Source organism: Trachemys scripta, chromosome 1, assembly GCF_013100865.1.
Source record: "Trachemys scripta elegans isolate TJP31775 chromosome 1, CAS_Tse_1.0, whole genome shotgun sequence".
NCBI classification, from domain to species: domain Eukaryota; kingdom Metazoa; phylum Chordata; order Testudines; family Emydidae; genus Trachemys; species Trachemys scripta.
Genome location: NC_048298.1, coordinates 230,234,443 through 230,254,185, shown reverse-complemented (window position 1 = coordinate 230,254,185; position 19,743 = coordinate 230,234,443). Strand labels below are relative to the sequence as shown.

General features: G+C 43.8%; 1 protein-coding gene across 1 annotated transcript; it reads left to right on the top strand.

Annotated features, from left to right (window-relative positions):
* Positions 1–2,095: 2,095 nt before the first annotated feature.
* On the top strand, positions 2,096–11,326 carry LOC117870702 (lysozyme G-like). Its single transcript, XM_034757967.1, has 6 exons — positions 2,096–2,209; positions 2,569–2,661; positions 3,545–3,646; positions 4,873–5,069; positions 9,903–10,041; positions 10,963–11,326. Exons 2-6 carry the CDS (start codon positions 2,619–2,621, stop codon positions 11,094–11,096), a joined length of 615 nt encoding a protein of 204 aa, XP_034613858.1. The 5' UTR covers positions 2,096–2,209; positions 2,569–2,618; the 3' UTR covers positions 11,097–11,326.
* The last annotated feature ends 8,417 nt before the right edge of the window (positions 11,327–19,743 follow it).

Genomic DNA, 19,743 nt, shown 5'->3' with positions numbered 1-19,743 from the left:
CCCCTGACATGAAGAGGGAGTTTGCAAGGAGTCCCTAAAACAGAGAGAGATGGGAGGGTGCATATGTAGTGATCTAGTGAGTGTGTACTACAGGACCACCTATGTGCCCAATAAATAGAGGATATGGGTTGTAACAGTCACCAGGTCCAGTGTTGGTTCTTTAGCTCAAGGTGTGGTAGCTTATGCTTTTAGCTCTTGAAGTTCCCAGTTCAGCCCTGGTGTGTCAGCCAGGAAGGCAGCCATCTCACACCCAGCTTGTGGGGCAAACAGAGGAATTCAAGGAGCCTCTGGTATGTGCAATGAGCTTAGACAACAGCCTCAATGAAGTGCGCCATCCTCTAGTGATTAGTTGCCCCTGCCTGGGAGGGGAAATGCTTTTTGTTCGTTTGTTGCCACAGTCTCGTCTGAGAGGGTCTGTGACACCACAACAAGATTGGGCAATACATTCCTGGGGAGAGGATGAATGCCTCATCTTTGCTTTGGATTTTGTTACAGACTGTAGGGAGAGAAAGCTAATGAAAAGTAGAACCCATAGGAAGGGGAATTTGTTTCGTTCGAAATCTGAATCTTGCCACATAATGGAACTGAGGTTATACCAGGGCTGGCTCCAGGGTTTTGGCCGCCCCAAGCAGCCCCCAAAAATAAAAAAAAATAAAAACAATAAAAAAGCCGTGATTGCGATCGCGATCTGCGGTGGCAATTCGGCGGGAGGTCCTTCACTCCGAAGCGGAGTGAGGGACCATCCGCCGAATTGCCGCCGAATACCTGGACGTGCTGCCCCTCTTCAAAGTGGCTGCCCCAAGCACCTGCTTGACAAGCTGGTGCCTGGAGCCGGCCCTGGGTTATATGTTTGTTTTAATTATAAACTTGAAACTTGAATCACATCTTTTATGGTTGTTTTGTATAAAGAGGAAAGGAACCTTCTAGTGTATATAAAACTCTTCAAAACAACCATCTTCTAGGAGAAAAGAAACTGAAGACAGGTGAATGAAATATCAAGCTATTCATAGTGGAACTAGTCCCAATTCTGCTCATTAGTAAAATCCTATGGGTGGTAATGGAAGGGCAATTCCTTACTCATTGAATTCAATGAAAGCTGTGCTTGAGAAAAAACTTAAAAATTTGCCCTTTAGTGGTTATTACTGTGTCTCTGCTGTACAGTGACTTCAAGATAAGAGACATCTGCTTATTATTCAGATTACTTTAGAAAAAACTAGAATCATAGAGCAGCTACAAGGGGGTTTGAGGTTATAATCCCGTGCCCTGCTCAAATAAATAATGAATTTAGTAAACATCTGCACAGAGTGTGTAGGGTACCTTGGCATAGAATAAAAGTACATATATAGCAGCAGTAGGTCATACTAAACACTATTAATAATATGAAGTCCAGATCAAATATTACTAGGGTTTGTATTTGGAAATAAGCTATTAAGATAGTCCATGAAAGACAAAATATGAATGTCAACAAAACTGCATTATTACAGCTTGATTCTGAATTTATTCTCTTGCCTGTCTTCTACAGTGTATCTCAGTGTTTGCATATTCAGTAAAGAACAATGCCCCGTCATTTAAAAAATGGTTTCTTTGTACTCTAGCCCATAGGGCTAGCTTATCTTTATTATATTCACTGCCTTGCTTTTATTATATCCTTCTTTCATTATATTCAGCTGTAACGCAAGAAACCTACAAGCCTGGATCCTGTAAGACATTTAGCTGAAGTGAGTTAACATAAGTATAGTCAAGTGTAACAGGCTGCAACCTTTGGCGCAGATAAATGGCCTAACGGTTACCTTTAGATTTTGGGAACTAAGGAGATGTTGCTCAATGGTAGAGTTAGAATTTACCAGTAAATGCTACCACAAGGAACATAGAAATAATAACCACAAATCCACTTAAGGAAGGGGTGACGGGTAGGATGGCAGTTACATGGCTCAATATGTTAACCTATGGAATAAGTACACTTCAGTATTATGTGGGTGAAAAGGCTAAATTTGGGCATGGAGGACTGAGCATGAGCAGGTGATGCTCAGGCCCTATAACAGGGCAGCCACCATGTGGCTGAGAGTTTTTTCTGGGCTTCTTCTGTCACTTTCTGCTTTCTACCACTTGACCCTTCAGCTCATTGAGGAACTTGGTCCATCGGACACTGTGGCATGCTAGAGACAGTGCCGGTCTTTTGTCTCTTACCACCAGGTCCGTAAGGAACGATGTGAGTATGCACTTCTAAGGGCTTATGTAAAGAATGATACTACAGATAGCCCCAATATTCTATTATCTCTATCTTTTCATGTGATTGGGATCTTTTCTGGCTTTGTTCCTTATTCTAATAAAGGTATCAAAGGCTTTACTTGGTCTTCAGTGTGAGTGTCCCTGCCATCTACCCTGAGGCTCTCCGCAAGATATCAAACTCCATAGTTTTAGTTCTGTAGCCTGATTCTGGGGAAAAGAACCTTATTGCAGTCAGATCAATTGGCCATTATTACAATCATTATTAACCTCTAAAAGGGTCAGACAACGGTATTTCTTCACAGTAGCATTGTACATTTAGATACTTTCATTTCTTTGCAGACTTCGATTTATTTTCCGACTCTCTTGGGTGCTTGAGAAGAACTGTCCCCATGCTACTAACGCTGATGATTCTGGGGCTTGCTGCCCTCATTGGTGAGTCTAGGGTCTATTTCTATTTCACTTAGCTCACTGTCAAAGCAAGAATGTAAAAAGATATTTGTGGGGATGGGTGTGTGATAGGTTTTACCTCTTTGGCATCCCCTGGGGATGAGGGGAGCACCTCTCTCATCCTGGACATCCTTCTCTGGACAGCAGCTTGACTGTAGCCTTGGCTGCAGACTTGGGGTACAGCCCTCTAGCTATGCCTCTTTGGGACTCTGCTCCCTTTTGGCATGTGAGGTTAAAGTAGTACAAAGGAAAAAGGCAAAATACCTCCATGGCCAACCAAAGGAGTAAGGACCAGTTCCCCACAGTCTCATGTAGGGTAAAGGCCAATAGACCTCGGGAGGAAGGGTTGGGCTTCTTATCCCTTGTGTGTCTAAACAACTGAAGATGAGTCCCAGGACTCCAAAAATAAAAGCTGGTCCTGCCTTTTCTCAGGGGACTCAGGCAGCTGCTGTATGTGGAAGAATGAGTTTGGTTTTTGGTTCAAAAGCAACGAGATAAACTATTTCAGACTAATTTGGCTCTTAGGATCAAGGATGACTCTTGCAAGAAGTGGCAATAGGGTGGTCTCAGTGAGGGGCACCTGATATAGAGGACAAGAGGTTTTCATGTGTTGCCTCTTTTAGAGCCAAATTAAAATATAGATCCATTTTCACAGGACTTTCCTTCACAGAGGCAGTGACTTCTGGCTAGCAAGTCCTCCTGTCCAAGAGAAATAATAATAAAAAAAAATTACCCCTCCCAAAAAAACCTATGAAACGGAACCCATCTGAGAGTGGAGCTGAGTCTGGCTCATGACTTTGAATTCTTCTAGCTTTACTTATGTTCACAAAAGGTTCTTAATGTAAAATCTCTCCATTTAATTGGTTAGGTACTTCTGAGAGTCAGACTGGATGCTATGGTGTCATAAACAAGGTTGATACCACTGGGGCTTCCTGTAGAACTGCAAAAGCAGAACACTTACCCTACTGTGGTGAGTATAACTCTGCCGTTTTGTTGCTGTATTTCATGACACAGAGTCATCACAATGATCCATAGAACTTTACACCTTCAAAGGACTTTACAAGCATTAATTGATTAAACCTCATAACATTCCTATTGGCTAAATACTGATTATTTCCTCACTTCTACTATTATTTTCCTCCTATTATGTCCTCATTTCACAGATAAGGAAACTAAGACAGAAAGGAGGACTTAATAAAATTTTGGTGTAACTCCACTGGCTTCAATGCAGTTATACTACAAATGATTTTGGCCCAGAAGGGTGACAGCCAATTTTTTCACAAGTGGCTTCTGATTTTTTTTAGGTGCCCAACTTCAGACATTTAGGGTCTGATTTCCAGAAGTGCTCACACAATCACCTCTAATTAAAGTTACCAGGATCTGTGAGTACTCCGAACCCTCAAAAAATAGACCTCAGTCTTTTTGGAACACCCAAACTGAACAGTCACTTATTAAAATTTGGCCCAACTGAATCTCTCAAGGCTGCTCAGCAAGTCACTGGCAAAGCTGGGATTAGTACTTAGGAATTCCTGACTCCCAGACTCTAGTTTAGTACTCACTATTTTATACCAGCTATAAGCACATCAGATCAACATCAACGTCGAAGGAGCTTCTTATTCTTTTACTCTACAAACAAAATTGGACTTAATGCCTCCCATGTTGAGTAGGATTGAGAGTCCCTCCTAATGTAGCATAGAACGATGCTGAGACTCCAAAAGAAACTGAGAGGAAAATGCAACTATTGGGAACTATCTCAAATTACAGCTTCCCATTCCCATTAAGTCTTCCGCGACTGTCCCTAAGAATCCCACCATTTTGAATCCCCCTCTCAACTTCAAATATTACAGTCCTGTCCTTCTGGCCATAGAGGGGTAGATGTGACTCCTCTTAGCTCCTGTCAACATCACTTCTGCATAATCTAGAGACTGACAGGTTGCAGCTGATTTCTCTTCAGAGACTGAGCACTCTCCCCCTCCTCCTCCTCAGCAAGCCCATTCACCTTCATCCTGGGGCCTAAGAACTAAATCCAGATTTTACACATTATTTCAAGGCACTTTTTTTTTTTTTTGCCTTGACACGTTGTTAAAATTCATACTGCAAAATTCACAATGCACATAACTCTGCTCTGTGCTTAGGAAATCTCTTGTTGATATTAAAATTATTAAGAAAGCATCTCTACTTTTCCACTTACTACAGGAGTTCGTGCTTCAACAATGATTGCACTGAGAGACTTGCGTGCTATGAACAATTATAAAACCATCATTAAGAGCGCTGGAAGAAAAAAATGTGTGGATCCAGCTGTGATTGCTGGTATCATCTCTCGAGAGTCGCATGCTGGAAAGGCCCTAAAGGATGGCTGGGGTGATCGTGGAAATGGATTTGGTTTGATGCAGGTCAGTAATTATCAATAAACTAAGACTAAGTGTATAGCAGAGTGTTTGGCAGGGAGCCAACTGCATTTCTCAATAGTGCAGCTGAGGCTGAAATTTCTAGTTGGCACACCACTAGAAAACGAACTATTGCCGAGGCAGCAGCGCATGGCACTGGCATATGTCAGACCTGGCAGTACAGAGGCTGCTTCTTATGCTGCAGTTTGAACATCAGTTAACTCCATTGGTTTAATTGAAGTCCCCAATAAAGACCCAATGTTTGGTGGGGTTAGTGCACCCTCCAGTCCACTACTGCTCTGAGTTGTCTGGCTTGATAGCATCAGACTGTTTGGAACAGCTTGTCCAGCCAGTTCAGTGGGTCTGTACAAAGTATCTGCCCTTATTCTTGATCTTTTCTTATTCCATATAAAGTGCAACAACATCCTCTGTATTCCTGCTAGGGTTTTAGCTGGGATGATCACAGAAAGATTTTGAAACAAGAAAGATATCCTTAGCAAAATGTTCATTTTGAGTGTGGCTGTTCTTCCCAACCCAGAAATTGCAGACGTCCCCCAGCATTTCACATCTTTTTTCATTTGCTGAAGTAATGGCTTGACCTTTACATCATAGAGCTCTTATGGGTTATTTGATATTTGAATTCCTAGGTATCTTATAGAATTTATTGCCCATTTGTACCCAAATGGTTTCTGAAGGAATGACTTATCAGAGTCTGGCAAATTTACAGCTAGTAAATTTCAGATTTGGCATAATTTACTGTAAATCCAGATGTTTTCCCAAAGTCATAGATTTCTTTAGAAACTAAGTATAGGGAAATCTTTGGTTTAGATAAAATTAACCTTACATCGACTGCATACACCACTTGTTTCTGATGGGTTCCTGCAAGTTCTATTCCTGTGATAGGTTCACTGATCCTTTCCCTTTGTGCAAAAAGCTCCCTGGCCAGTGCAAAAAATAAAGGAGACAATGGACATCCCCGCCTAGTCCCTCTGTGTAATTCAAATGGGGGAGAATTATCCCCATTAACACACACAGCTGCTTTCGGGCTGGCGTAAAGAGCCGTTATCTGATTAAGGAACTGGGAACCAATTTCCACACAGGATAGGACTTGCAACATTCTAGTCTGTCGACAGCTTTCTCTGTGTCAAGTGAGCTTTTGCTGATCTGGCATTATGGATGATTCCAAGGACTCTCGGAATATTGCCTGACATTTGTCAGGTGCTAACCAATCCACTTTGATCTGGATTTATATAAGATGAGAGCATGGACTGCAATAGGCTAGCTAGTATTTTTGCTACAATAGTTATGCCATGATTCGGTAGTGATGAAGGCCTGCATTCAGTCAGGTCTTTTCCAACTTTAGAGAGAATAACAGCAATAGTTTCTTTCATAGGTTGTGTAAGTTCTTTCCCTAACAGAATAGTGTTGGAGGTTTCTCTCAAAGGACCCATTAATACCTCCTTAAATTCCTTATAAAACTCAGCTAGAAAGCCATCAGCTCCTGGAGTTTAACTGCTTTTCGTATTTTCTATTGCCTCTAAATTTCTTCTTCTGTTATTTCTTTATCGAAGGTTTCTTTGTCAATTTAAAAAGAACGAGGAGTACTTGTGGCACCTTAGAGACTAACAAATTTATTTGAGCACAAGCTTTTGTGGGCTAATGCTCACTTCATCAGATGCATGCAGTGGAAAATACAGTAGATAGATAGATAGATAGATAGATAGATAGATAGATAGATAGATAACATGAAAAAATGGGTGTTGCCATACCATCTCTAATGAGACTAATCAAATAAGGTGGGCTATTATCAGGAGACAAAAAACTTTTGTTGTGATAATCAGGATGGCCCATTTCAACCAGTTGACAAGAAGGCGTGAGTAACAGTAGGGGGGAAATTAGCAGGGCCGGCTCTAGGTACCAGCAAAACAAGCTGGTGCTTGGGGCGGCACATTTTTAGGGGCGGCATGGCCGGTGCCAGAATGCCGCCCCTAAAAATGTGCCCCGGCCGCCCTAGCTCACCTCCGCTGCTGCCGCTCGCGCGCCACGGCGCGTGAAACAACTGATTCACGCGCCGCTGCTCCCCCTCCCTCCCAGGCTCTCAAACCTGGGAGGGAGGGGGAGATCCCGAGCGGCCGTGGCGCGCGAAACAGCTGATTCGCGCGCCGCTGCTCACCCTCCCTCCCAGGTTTGAGAGCCTGGGAGGGAGGGGGAAACTCTGAGTGGCCGCGGCGCGCGCGACTTTTAGGTCTGTAATAGAGTGACCAGGAAAGTTGAAGTGTTCTCCGACTGGTTTTTGAATGTTATAATTCTTGACGTCTGATTTGTGTCCATTTATTCTTTTGCATAGAGACTGTCCGGTTTGGCCAATGTACATGGCAGAGAGGCATTGCTGGCACATGATGGCATATATCACATTGGTAGATGTGCAGGTGAACGAGCCTCTGATAGTCCCTTCGGCAAGCCTGATACTTCCAGATATTTCTGAATAACTTCAGAGCTTGGAGTATCTGAGATATTCAGGTTTTTAGAATAAGAAGCAAAAGTAGCACATATTTCCTTAGTGTGTAACTCTCTTCTGCTGATTATATTTAATGGAAGAATAATATGTTGCTCTTGAATCCCTTTAAGCCAGGGGTTTTCAAACATTGTCACAGGAGACTCCCTAAGCAAAGAAAAGAATTGGGTGCCTCCCCACAATCTGGGTTTTTTCATAGTTAAATCTTTCTGCTGATAGTGCTAAAATTTAACTGTAAAATATCTGTGTCTATTACTATTAGTCCCAGATTGGGGGGAGCAGTGCCCTACGTGCTCTCTCCACTTTCATCTCTTCCAAAGAGCTCAGATTTCACAACTGCGCAATTAAAGTTTTTACATGCAGGATTGGGTTTCCTCCTTCAGCATTTTCACACACCCTATTAATTCTGATGTTCCTTCTTGCTTTGTTTTCTATATCATCTCTCTCTCTGTTCCATCAGTGCCATGTGGCTCTGCAGCTCTGTCTCTCTCTCACTTGCTTCTCTTAGGCCAGTCTCTAGGACAGTGACTTGATCTTCCAAGGTAGTAACTTCCTTCTTTACTGCTAGAAGCTTGGTTGTCGGATCATCTCTCATGGCATTAATCTCAGAGATCAACTCCTAAATGTCCACCTTGGTGGCCATTTGATTTTCTTCAGCCCTTGGCATTTCTTCCTGATTTGGCTGCCAGGTGCTCATTTGGAGTCTGAGAGGTTTCTCCACATTGTGAGCCAGAAACTAGGGTTACCATACGTCCGGATTTTCCCGGACATGTCCGGCTTTTTGGGCCTTAAATCCCCGTCCGGGAGGAAATCCCAAAAAGCCGGACATGTCCAGGAAAATAGGGAGGGAGGGACCGGCGGTGCTCGTCCGGGGGCTGGAGACACCGGGCCTGGAGCCAGCGGTGCGGGGGCGGGGGTGCTCGGCCGGGGGCCGGGCCGGGGCTGGCAGTGCTTGGCTGGGGACCGGGGCTGGGCCAGCGGTGCGGGGCCGGAGTCACCGGGGCCGGAGCTGGCGGTGCTCGGCCGGGTGCCGGGCCGGGGGTGCTCGGCCAGGGGCCAGCGGTGTTCGGCCCGGGGGCCAGGCCGGGGCTGGCGGTGCTCGGCCGGGGGCCGGCGCCCTGGGGGCCGGGGCCCCAGGGCTCGAGCCAAGCCGGGCGGGAGACGCCGGGGCCAGAGCCTCTTGGCCTGGGCCGGCCGGCCGCCAGAGGGAGCCACTCGGCCGGGGGGGGCCGGACTGGGCCGTGCCTCCTCGCGCCCCTCCCCAGCCCCCAGCTTGCCTGCTGCTTCAGGCTTCCCACGAATCAAATGTTCACGGGAAGCAGGGAAGGGGGAGCGGCAGGGGGGGCGAAGCGTCCAGGGGAGGGGGCAGAGTTGGGGCGGGGCCGAGAAGGGGCGGGGCTGGGGCAGGGGCGGGGGGCGGAGTTGGGGCGGGGGCGGGGCCCGTGCCCATGGAGTGTCCTCTTTTTGGACACTTAAAATATGGTCACCCTACAGAAACACTCTTACTGGGGTATTCTTTTAAATTTTCAGGGTGAATCCACCTTCTGCAATGCTATACTCCATATTTTGGGTGGCGTTTAGGAGGCCTAGGGGTTGATGGAGGCAGATTACTTTGCTATCCCCTTAGAGTTCAACTTCAGGTAGCCATTTTAGTCCACCCCCCTGCTGGTCTCCAAAAATTCAAGTTCTTAGCCGCTGCAGCTGCTCGGGGAAAAGCCTCAGGCCAAGAGACTAGGTGAAAACTGGCGGGCCCACAATGACAGGATGGACTTTATACACAATGTAATGCCACATAGACCCGAGTGACAACTATAGATATTCAAAATATTCACCTAACACCTTAAAGCACAGCCTGTTTCTGCCAAGCCTGTCAGTGATAATCCAACAGTCACTTAAGTGTGCTGGGAGTTTTCTTTTTGAACTTTTGTAGTACTTTGCATACTAGTGGTGTACTGTAGAGGACTAAAACTTTTAAGGATGAGACATAGAGCTTTGCCCTTATAGTATAAGCTTCTTGGAGTGGGAAGAGTGGGACAGATTTACTGCAGCACCAGAATTGCAGTAGTGCTCGCCAAATAATATCATTAATAACTACAACTTGAGATGGAAAAGAAGCATTTTAAGATAAACCCCTTTTCATAAGCACAGTCCAATGTACAATACCTCAATGTTTGCGCTGGGACTACAGCAAGAAGTGCAGTGAAGATGAAAAACATTAATTTCTCAAACACAGATTAAGACAAAGTCATGTAGAGTATGCTGAGAGGGAAGAACAGCATAAACACCATCTTTTTGAGAAGTAATGTTCTCTCTGGCTCTTCTAGGTTGATAAACGCTACCATAGATTGGTTGGACGATGGAATAGTGAGGCACATCTCCTTCAGGGGACAGGCATCCTTGTTAATATGATTAAGGGAATCCGGAAAAAGTTCCCCAGATGGACAAAGGAACAACAACTGAAAGGTACTGTATAGACGGCATTCAGTCCAGGAGCTAAGGGAAACTGTAGGACAAAAATCATGTTAAAAGTTTCTTATGTTACTGATATTTTTAAATGCTTAATATTCTAAGTATCATAATTTTTAACCATTGGTGCTGTTTGTCTACTTTTGATTTCCCGTAGTTTGGGCAATGAAACTAGATTAGTCAGTTTCAGTATTTTGTCCCATTCTTTAGCACAATGTTGTGTGCTGGGTTTCCAACACTACATGGGGAATATTTATAAATCTCCCCCCACATCTAGTTTATATTGACATTTGGGCCTCTACTACTTCACCATGAGTGAAATTCTGGTGCCTTTGAAGTCAATGAGAATTTTTCAGCATCTTTGAACGAGTCCAAGAGTTCACCTTATATCTTTACAGTTGTGTGGGCGGGAGGTGCATTTTTAGGAGCTAGACAGATCTTCAGGGGACTGCAAAATTATGCAGTACAACATGGAGCAGAGATTCAGAAAGGGGAGAAGAATGGAGTGCAAGGTCATGTTTTAATTTTCTCCCATGCAGTTTTTTGCAGGACTGAACAAAAAGTAACATGGTAATTGGGTCTTATATTTTATTAAGAACAGGCCTGGTTCAAAGATTGGGGGCTTCTATTTGAATGTGGTTAGCCAAATGCATACTGAAGGTTCACCAACCTACTGACATTTGTTCATGTCAAAACCCAAAAGCCCTCTGATTGTGTTTGGATTCAGGAATTTATGCAAACTGTTCACACAGCCTCCTTTTATTCAGTTACACTGTAATAAAGTAATTCATTCACTACCAAATGTCTTTATTTAATTTTTTTAACACACTAGAAAAAAAACAAGACAGGTTTGGCTGGATTTGTTGTTTATTTTTTCTTTTAAGTCTGTTTTTAAAAATGTCCCTTTTTTTGTTTCAGGAGGGATTTCTGCCTACAATGCAGGACTAAGAAACGTCCAGTCCTATGATAAAATGGATATTGGCACAACCGGCAATGACTATGCCAATGATGTCGTTGCACGAGCCAAGTATTATAAGAGAAACGGATACTGAATTTGGGAGTTCTCTCCTTTTCAAATACAATGTGGCTCTTACAATAATTAGTGAGGTGTTCAGAAGAGACACTGCATATCTGGGGAAATTAGAAGCTGGAACCTGCAAAACCTTACTGATGTAAATATACCCATTGTCTGCAGTGGGAAGACTTGCTTAAATAAGGATTTGCAGTCTCAGGTACCAGATTTTTAAATTCTGTAATCAATAAAACATTGGTCATATCAAAAGAAATAGTTATGAGAGTATTAATAAGATCCTACCCCATCTAATTATTTCTCTGAGTTATTAAAGCTGCTCAGTCTAGCTATTGTTAATCACCTGCCTTCCAAATTTCAAACAACATACGCCTATTTCAATATCTGCTACTGTCTTAAAAATTAAAGGGGAAAGTAATCTCTTGGGGGGAAGGAAGCCTGTATTTTCAATCTTTTTGTGATGTAGTTTGACAATTTATTTTTCATTGCAGCTGGACATGTTCCTGTAACAGATAGTATGTGGGGATTTTATCTGTATATATATTAATTTTGCATAGAGATGCCTAGAGACTGGGATAGATGCTTTTAATCAAATGGAAATTGAATAAGAATATTATTAGCAAGTGAAGGAAGATTCAAAGACTCATTTCTTCAGTTGCAAAGTTAACAAAGGTTGAATAATGACAACAATACATTTAAAAGCAGATAAGTAAACTCAAAAGCATCTGGCACTGGCCCCTGTCGGAAGACAGGATACTGGGCTAGATGGACTATTGGTCTGGTCCAGTATGGCTGTTCTTATGTTCACAATAGCAATACACTCAGCAGGCTCAACATGAACATTTCCTACCTTACCTCGAGAATTGGACCGAGGAACTCAGGTGGATTTCAGAGAAGTGAAATCTAGCAGATCAGTACTGGGCCTGTCAAAATTGGGTGTTTTTGTGTGCCTTCAAGAAGGTAGCAGCCACAACAAGGTGGATTGAATCCTCTTGGACAGCTCACGTGGCCCCATTCCTTTCAGGAAAAGCTCAGTCATCCTACCACCTTTGTCTGATGAGCAGGTGCAGTCCTACACAAATGGGGGAATAGGCCATTCTAGGTAGACTGGGGCTGACCCCAGAAACACACTGCCTCTGGATTAGGGTAAAGTGTTTCCCTGGGAGAATACACCCTAGTTTGGTGGCACTATGGCTATGATACATGGCAACATAATTGGTTGCAGCCCGACATAAATTCATTGGATAAGGCAGTGGACCTTATAGTCCTGGAATAATTTCTAAGGGTCTTGCCTGATGGAGTCCAAAGCTGGGTCCAGAGGTTTCAGTCAACTTCTACCAATGAAGCTGTAACGAGAACATAGGCCTGTATGGAATGCGGTGATGCCAAATGGCCCAAACAAGGGGTTAGATGAAGGGGACCATACTGAGGTAAACAAGATGACAGAGAATTCCAACCCTGTGGCAGCAAAGGGGACACAAGGAGAGAGAAATTATTGGACAGTTCTATATCAAGGAACCCACAGGAAGTATTGATGCCTCAGGCACCCAGGAGATAAGCGAACTAGGTTATATGTTTTCTTTGTGGCCAACTGGGTCATATAAGAAAGGACTGCCCCCTCATGAAGTGCAGCTATTTGAACTGCTACTACAGTCAAGTGTGTGGCTTAAGACAAACTCCACTTTATCTGGACCCATTAAGTTAGCCAGACATGAAGTGAGAGGCTTGATCGACTCAGGGCACAGCAGAAGCTAGTTCAAGGAAACAGCCTCTGCGCAATAAGAATAGATCAACATTTATCAGTGTAAGCAGAGTTTGAATAACCTCTCCCCTGACATCTAGTGATGCACTGGGGGAAAAGACCTCAGGAGCAGACCATATTTGCACATGTCTGCTCTGCCTAAGTGAGTAGCAGACAGACCTGCTTTGCCAGGGTGATCAATCTTGGCTGGTTTCAGGTTACAATTCGCTTTAGTATTGAATATAGGGGTAATTAAATGTGGTTATCCTGACTGTATGAGTAAAGGGCAGCAGAACAGGCCTTAACATGCAGTGACTCAGGTGGTTACCCTAAACTCATTTGCTAAGTGGGAGGTAGGAATATCAAATCCCACTGAAAATGAGAGGAGATAGGGACAGGTGTTCCTAGCTGGTGGTGTGGACTCTGCCTAAAGAGTCCTAGACACCCTTTGATCCTCCCCTCTCCAGTGGTTAAAGACAGAGCTGATTAGATTCAGTGGAGAGTCCTTGTTTCTGTTCAGTGATTACTAGAACTGAAATCAATGATGAGCAGATCTAGGGGCTAAGCCTTAGACCTTGTGTGTGGACATTGGTTCAGGGAATGACAACGTAGAGACTCTCCTGGGAGGGGGGGTTTCAAGCCAGTTCAGTTTTGTATTGTTAAGAGGAACCCCTATATGTTGAACCCAGCCCTTGTTGCTGCAGACTCCAATTCTTCACCACAACTTAATTCCAAGTCATCACAGGGAGCAGTTTCTCACTGTCATTCTGTAGGCGTGGTACAGGCACCACTAAGCCCTCCCCAAGAGTTGCCCTCCCCAGGATTCTCCCACCACATCCAGCACGGGTATTTGAATGTTGTGTAGGAACAAGTGTCTACTATTAATACCCCAGGAGTTTCTATGATTCCCTCAGATGAAATCCACTCGCAATACAACAGCACTAGAAATATTGGGCCCCACAACAAAAACCCATTTAGAATGAAGAGACCCCAAGTTCAGTGGGAGCAGGCTATCTCCTGTTGTCTGCAGTGGTTGATGATTAATAGTCAACAATTTAACTCCTACAATAAATCTTCTTCCCCTTCGGCACTGGCTGTTCTCCATGGATCAGACTTATTTCAGATCCTGAGTCCAGCAGCATTGTGATTTTCCAGCCATTGATGTCACTAGACACATACTAACAGGTATCTGAGCAGCTCATCACATGGGCCTTTTAATAGTTGCTGATGGTGACTCTACTGCAGCATCAAATTCTTGTTTCCTTTGGTGCGGCTTCCTTCTGCTTGGGCAACTCCAACTCCATTGTCTGTTGCCTCTGCATTGTCTGCAAATGTCATCTGGGCTGGGACCCACTTGGGAAACAGTCTCTCTCATCTGACCCATGGGACATCTGTGAATAGCTTACATCTGAGCCTCCTCCAATTTTTGAGCCACTTCTTTTGCAATCTTTTCTCAAAGAACTGCTAAGAAGTTATCCTGGGGCTGGGAATTAATAGTTGATACCTTTAAGGAAACACCGATTTCTGCTTTCACATTTTGAAGTCTGCATATACCGTATTTTCCGGCGTATAAGACGACTGGGCGTATAAGACGACCCCCAACTTTTCCAGTTAAAATATAGAGTTTGGGATATACTCGCCGTATAAGACTACCCCTCTTCCAACGCACACCAAAAAAAAATTAAAAAAACATCAGATTTGATTTCAATATGGTAATTTTAATTCAAATGCTTATGACATGCAGGTACTTAGCCGGAAAACTGTCACTTATAAACATAAGGCTGTTTGTCATCAAACATGTAAACATAAAACAGTGCAAGTGGATTAAACTTTTCCTAATTCACTCTAAAGCTGAAAGGAAGGATAAGACAATAAACCCATGGGAGCTGCCATGCTGTTTGTTTTCTAAGCTGTCAACCAAACTGGAACTGATGATGATAGGAGGAAGATAACAAACAAGAGAGAGAGAGCAAGTGCCGGGCAAGTCCCTGGCGAGTTAGCAACGCCCATCATAACTGCAAGCTACGGTATTTTTACAGGTTTTGCTGGCGTGACAGTTTCCCTTTAAAAGCCTTCAAAATCCTCCTGTTCGTCATCTGATATCATAAGTACATCAATGACATCTTGTGATACATTTGTAAGGCAGTCATCGTATGGATCGAATTCCATATCAGATGGTGTGGTCTCAGCTTCGGCTTCCTCTTCATCTTGTCACAAGTAGTCGTCCTCCATACCATCTAATGAATTTGATATGCCACACTTCTTGAAAGACTTGATTACTGTTTCTGCATCAATATCATTCCAGGCTTTTATGACAAACTTGCACAAAACATCCAACTGTGGAGCACGCATGTTTCCTCCTTTTGTGAATGACTTTTCGCCGCTAACCATCCATTCATTTCACTGTTCTTGAATGCGATCTTTAAATGGCTTGTTTAGGCACACATCCAGTGGCTGTACCAACGATGTCAATCCTGCAGGAATAACTGCCGCATCTGTGTTTAGTCTTGCAAGCATTTGCTTGGTGCTGGGAGTTAAATGAGCCCTGAACATATCCCACACCAGTAGACTACATTTTTGAATAAGTCCACCTGGTCGCCTGCTCCATACATTATCAAGCCATAGCTTTACCCCTTCTTCATCCATCCAGCCTTTTTCATTCACATGTACAAAACAACCAACAGGGAACTTGAATTTCGGCATTGTTTTTCTTTTAAAAATAATCATTGGTCTCAGTTTGGCGCCATCAGCTGTGCATCCTAGTACCACTGTAAAACTGGACTTCTCATGTCCTGTTGTTTTAATTAAAATTGTTTTTTCACCTTTTTGATGGACAGTTTTATTTCCAATCATATCAAAATTCATTGGAGTTTCATCCATATTTCCAATACTACTTAACGCATAGCCATGTTTAGTGCGCTGTTGTATTACGTATCGATGGAAACAATTTACTTTGCTATCAAGATCTGCAGGTAATTTTGGGGCAATTTTCATCTTTTGCCTCAGTACCATATTATGCCTTCCCATGAATCTAGTACACCAGGATACAGTGGCCTTAAATCTGTTGCTGTGATCTGGGTTAGATTTGGCCCACTGAAGTGCAAACAAATGTATTTTATTTCGTGTCACTACATAACCGTTTTGGCGATGCTCATTCACCATGTCTGCTACATGTTTTTCGAGTTCTGGCCAATGTGGAGTGCCTCTTCTTAATGCACACTTACCCCTTGGCATACTCTTTAATGCTTTTTCATTTGCTTTCCAGTCCCGAACCATCTTTTCTGTTACTCCATATTGTCTTGCAGCAGCGCAGTTATTATGTTCCATGGCAAAGTTTACAACTTTAAGTTTGAAACTGGCTTCATATTTCTTTCTTCTTGCTGGTGGAGCCATGATGGGGTTTTGACTGTTGGACATTTGTATACTGTACTGTATGTACTGGTGCTATACTATATGAACAGGTACAGATACTGGTGCTGTACTGTATGTGGTACCCAGTATACAACAACCAGCCAATCACGGCAAGCGATGTACCTTACCGGCGATTGGCTGGTTGTTGTATACAAAGCCTGCTTGGATTGGTCAGCTCTCCCTGCCTGCCCAGCCCTCCCTGTCTCCAAGACTATCAGAGCGGTAGCGCAAACATGCCTCTTTCACCCGTCTGGCCCGCCCTTGTATCCTATTACCTCCTTCTCTGCCTCTCAGATCTCGCACATGCGTGCCTGCGCCGCTTCACTGCAGTCCTCAGGAGCGAGATCTGAGAAGCAGAGAAGGAGGTACGGTAATAGGATACAAGGGCGGGCCAGACGGGTGAAAGAGGCGTGTTTTTCTGGGCACAGCGCCGCTCTATCTCTTTTTTCCATACCCCGGGCGTCCTGGACGCCTGCAGCTTGCTCCGCCCTTCACTTACACCTTCCCGGTGAGGCGCCCCCTCACCTCGTCATCGGGCGGGGATGTGGCCGCGGCCGTTTTTGAGCTCCCCCCACCATATGCGGCGACCGCAGATTCTCCAGTCCGGCTCGGAAGTTTCAGCACCCGCCCTATAAGACGACACCCGGCGTATAAGACGACCCCCGACTTTTGAGAAGATTTTCCTGGGTTAAAAAGTAGTCTTATACGCCAGAAAATACAGTAATCTGGTTTATAGGCAGCAGATTATTTTCCTTCACCAGCAGGTGTTGAAGTTATGAAGTTTCCCTGCTAAACCATTTATAAATGGACTTTTCACACAGGATTCTCTCATGGCTTGCACTGGGCATAGGCCCCTCTCTGTATTGCCAGCTCCAGAGCAGCATGTTCTGCTTTACTCAAGCCATCTTCTGGCCAGGTGTAGGAAAAATGCTATCAGTCTCCTAAATGCACATTATGCAGGCATTCCCCTCCTTGTGGCCTTGCCGGCTTGCCATTTCTCCCAGTATTTCAAAAAGGCCAATCCCACCTTGTGTAATTGTTTACATAACTGTCTATAAGAACCATGATCTGCACCAGAAAGCTGCTGGTAAAATGCTTTGTCATCACCATCCAAAAAACACTTCCAGGTACTGTGCTGCTTTCTCATCAGTTCACTCATTCACAGGGAGCAACATCCCAATGTCTGTCAAGTACTCACAGATTCCAGTTTCATCTGCATGACTTGTAAATTTCTTCTCAGGCAAAAGTTGTAATACTTGCTTATGGAATCACAGGGATTCCTTGGAACATTGCAAATACCAGATCCAGCACGCACAGACAGGACTGAACTTCCTGCTTGTTGTCAGTTGGCATGCGTGTGTGTTCTCTCCATGTACCCATCCCAGCTCTGCACAGATAGCTGCTTCAGCAGAACTCGATAGAACTTTCCAGAAAGACCACAGACTCAGTTTGGTGATGAAGAGGCTCCGCCAAGTTTATTGTTAATGAAGCACAGTCCTAGTATCCCATAGATTCTACAGGAACACTAACTTATGTATGCCCATCACAGTGGACCAGCTCAGTCAGCAGCGGGACTTTCTGTTACCCCCTCGACTGGACAAAGGTGCCCCTCCTGATTTCTCTTTTATACATTGATGCAAACAAGCTACATATTACAGTCCTGATGTAGTTATCGACGCTGTACCTTGTACTGGTTGGTTCAAACAAAACATCTCTGTCAATCATCCTGTTCTCCTAACCTTGTCTTACTTGGGGTCAGTGTGTTCCTGTACTATCTCCCAGGATTGTGTTTATATCCTAACTCTATATTGGGGTGTAACTGTACTAGCCTTCTGGAATGTCCTTACATGAATACCCTGTACCTAGTACTTCTTAGGAGTGCCTGTGTTTTAGCAGCATTAGTCATACCTTTGCCAAGCTCATGTACAAGTCAGTGAACTTGTAAGCAAGTGTCTGCTTTATGACAGGGCCTGATTTTTGCTCATAGCCTGGCTTTTGCTGACTTTGGTTCAGGCCTCAGGCCTTGCACCAGGCCCCATGTTCCAAGCTCTCTCTTTCTACTCCACTTCCCCCCCCCCCCCGCCACCCCCTCTCCCCAGTCAAATACAATACTGTAATAACTTACAAGATAACAACTTAACACTAAGGTAAAGACAAAGCACCACCTATTGGTGGTGGTGCTATCTGCACTAATCATTACAGGTAGAGAGCAGAATAACAAACACCTGGAAGATCAGAATGTTAGCACAGATTCTGCAAAGGAAAACCATGTCTCACTAATCGCTTAGAATTGTTTGAATACGTCAATAAAGTAGTGGACAAAGGAAGACCAACTGGCATAATTTATTTAGACTTCAAAAGGCCTTTGACAAAGCCACACAAAAGGTTACTGAAGAAACTGTCGTTAGGTGAGGCTCAAAGTATTGTGGTAGATCAAAAATTAGCTAGTAGATAGAAAGCAAAGAGTAGGGTTAAATGGTCAGTTTCCATCATGGTGAAAGGTTAACAGGTACTTCAAAGTTCCAAACAAGATCCCATAATGTTTAGTGTATTTATTGATTATCTGGAAAGGGGTGTGGGCAGTGAGGCAGCAAAATCTGCAGATGACACAAAGTTATTTAAGTTAGTCAGGACCAGCGAGGACTGCAAGGAACTTCAGAGGGACCTAAGCAAGCTGGGTGAATGGGCAACATGAGAGCAAATGAAACTCAATGCCAATAACTGCAAAGCAATGCATATTGAAGGAAAAAAACGGGGCTTAAATTCTCATAGAGTATTTTCTGGAGACCTTATGCCCCTCCCCCTAACATGCTATAAAAACACCAGGGGAGTGGAAACTATATACTGGAGCTCTGCTCCGGACAGCTCCAGCTGAATTTAAGCCCTGAAAACAAATGTACTACTTGTACAGAGTTCTAAATTAACTGTATCAACTCAGGAAAGGGGCCTGTGTGTCACTGTAGACAGCTCAATGAAAACCTCAACTTAGTGCCTAGCTATGGTAAAAAAAGCTAACAAGAAGTTAAGATGCAAAAGGAAAAGGATGGAAAGTAACACTGAAAATTTTATAATGCCTTTATATAAATCAATGGCATGGGCCCATCTGGAAAGCAGTGCACAGTGCTGGTCACCTCATCTCAAAAAGGATATTGCATGTGAAGGTTCATAGAACAGTGATACTAGTATGATCAAGGGCCTGGAAGAATTCTCATGTGAAGAAAAACTGGGATTGTTCACCTTAGACAGTAGTCAGACAAGAGGGAATATGATATGTCTATAAAACAATTAATGGTCTAGAGAAAGCAAATCAGGCACTCCTGTTCTCCCTGACTCAGAACACAAGAACAAGGGGACATTCAATGAAATTAAAAGGCAGGGAAGCCAAAACCAATAAAAGGAAATACTTTTTTATGCAGTGTGTAATTAGTCTATAGAACTCGCTGAACAGAAGTCCATGAGGCCAAGGACTTAACATGATTCAAAGGGGGATTTATATGAATGTCAATAATATCTGGAG

Coding starts and splice junctions, on each gene's coding strand:
- LOC117870702 (XM_034757967.1), top strand. CDS start 2,619: ATGCTACTAACGCTGATGATTCTGGGGCTTGCTGCCCTCATTG. Junction 5,070..9,902: donor ATGGATTTGGTTTGATGCAG/GTCAGTAATTAT, acceptor TGGCTCTTCTAG/GTTGATAAACGCTACCATAG. Junction 10,042..10,962: donor AAAGGAACAACAACTGAAAG/GTACTGTATAGA, acceptor TTTTTGTTTCAG/GAGGGATTTCTGCCTACAAT.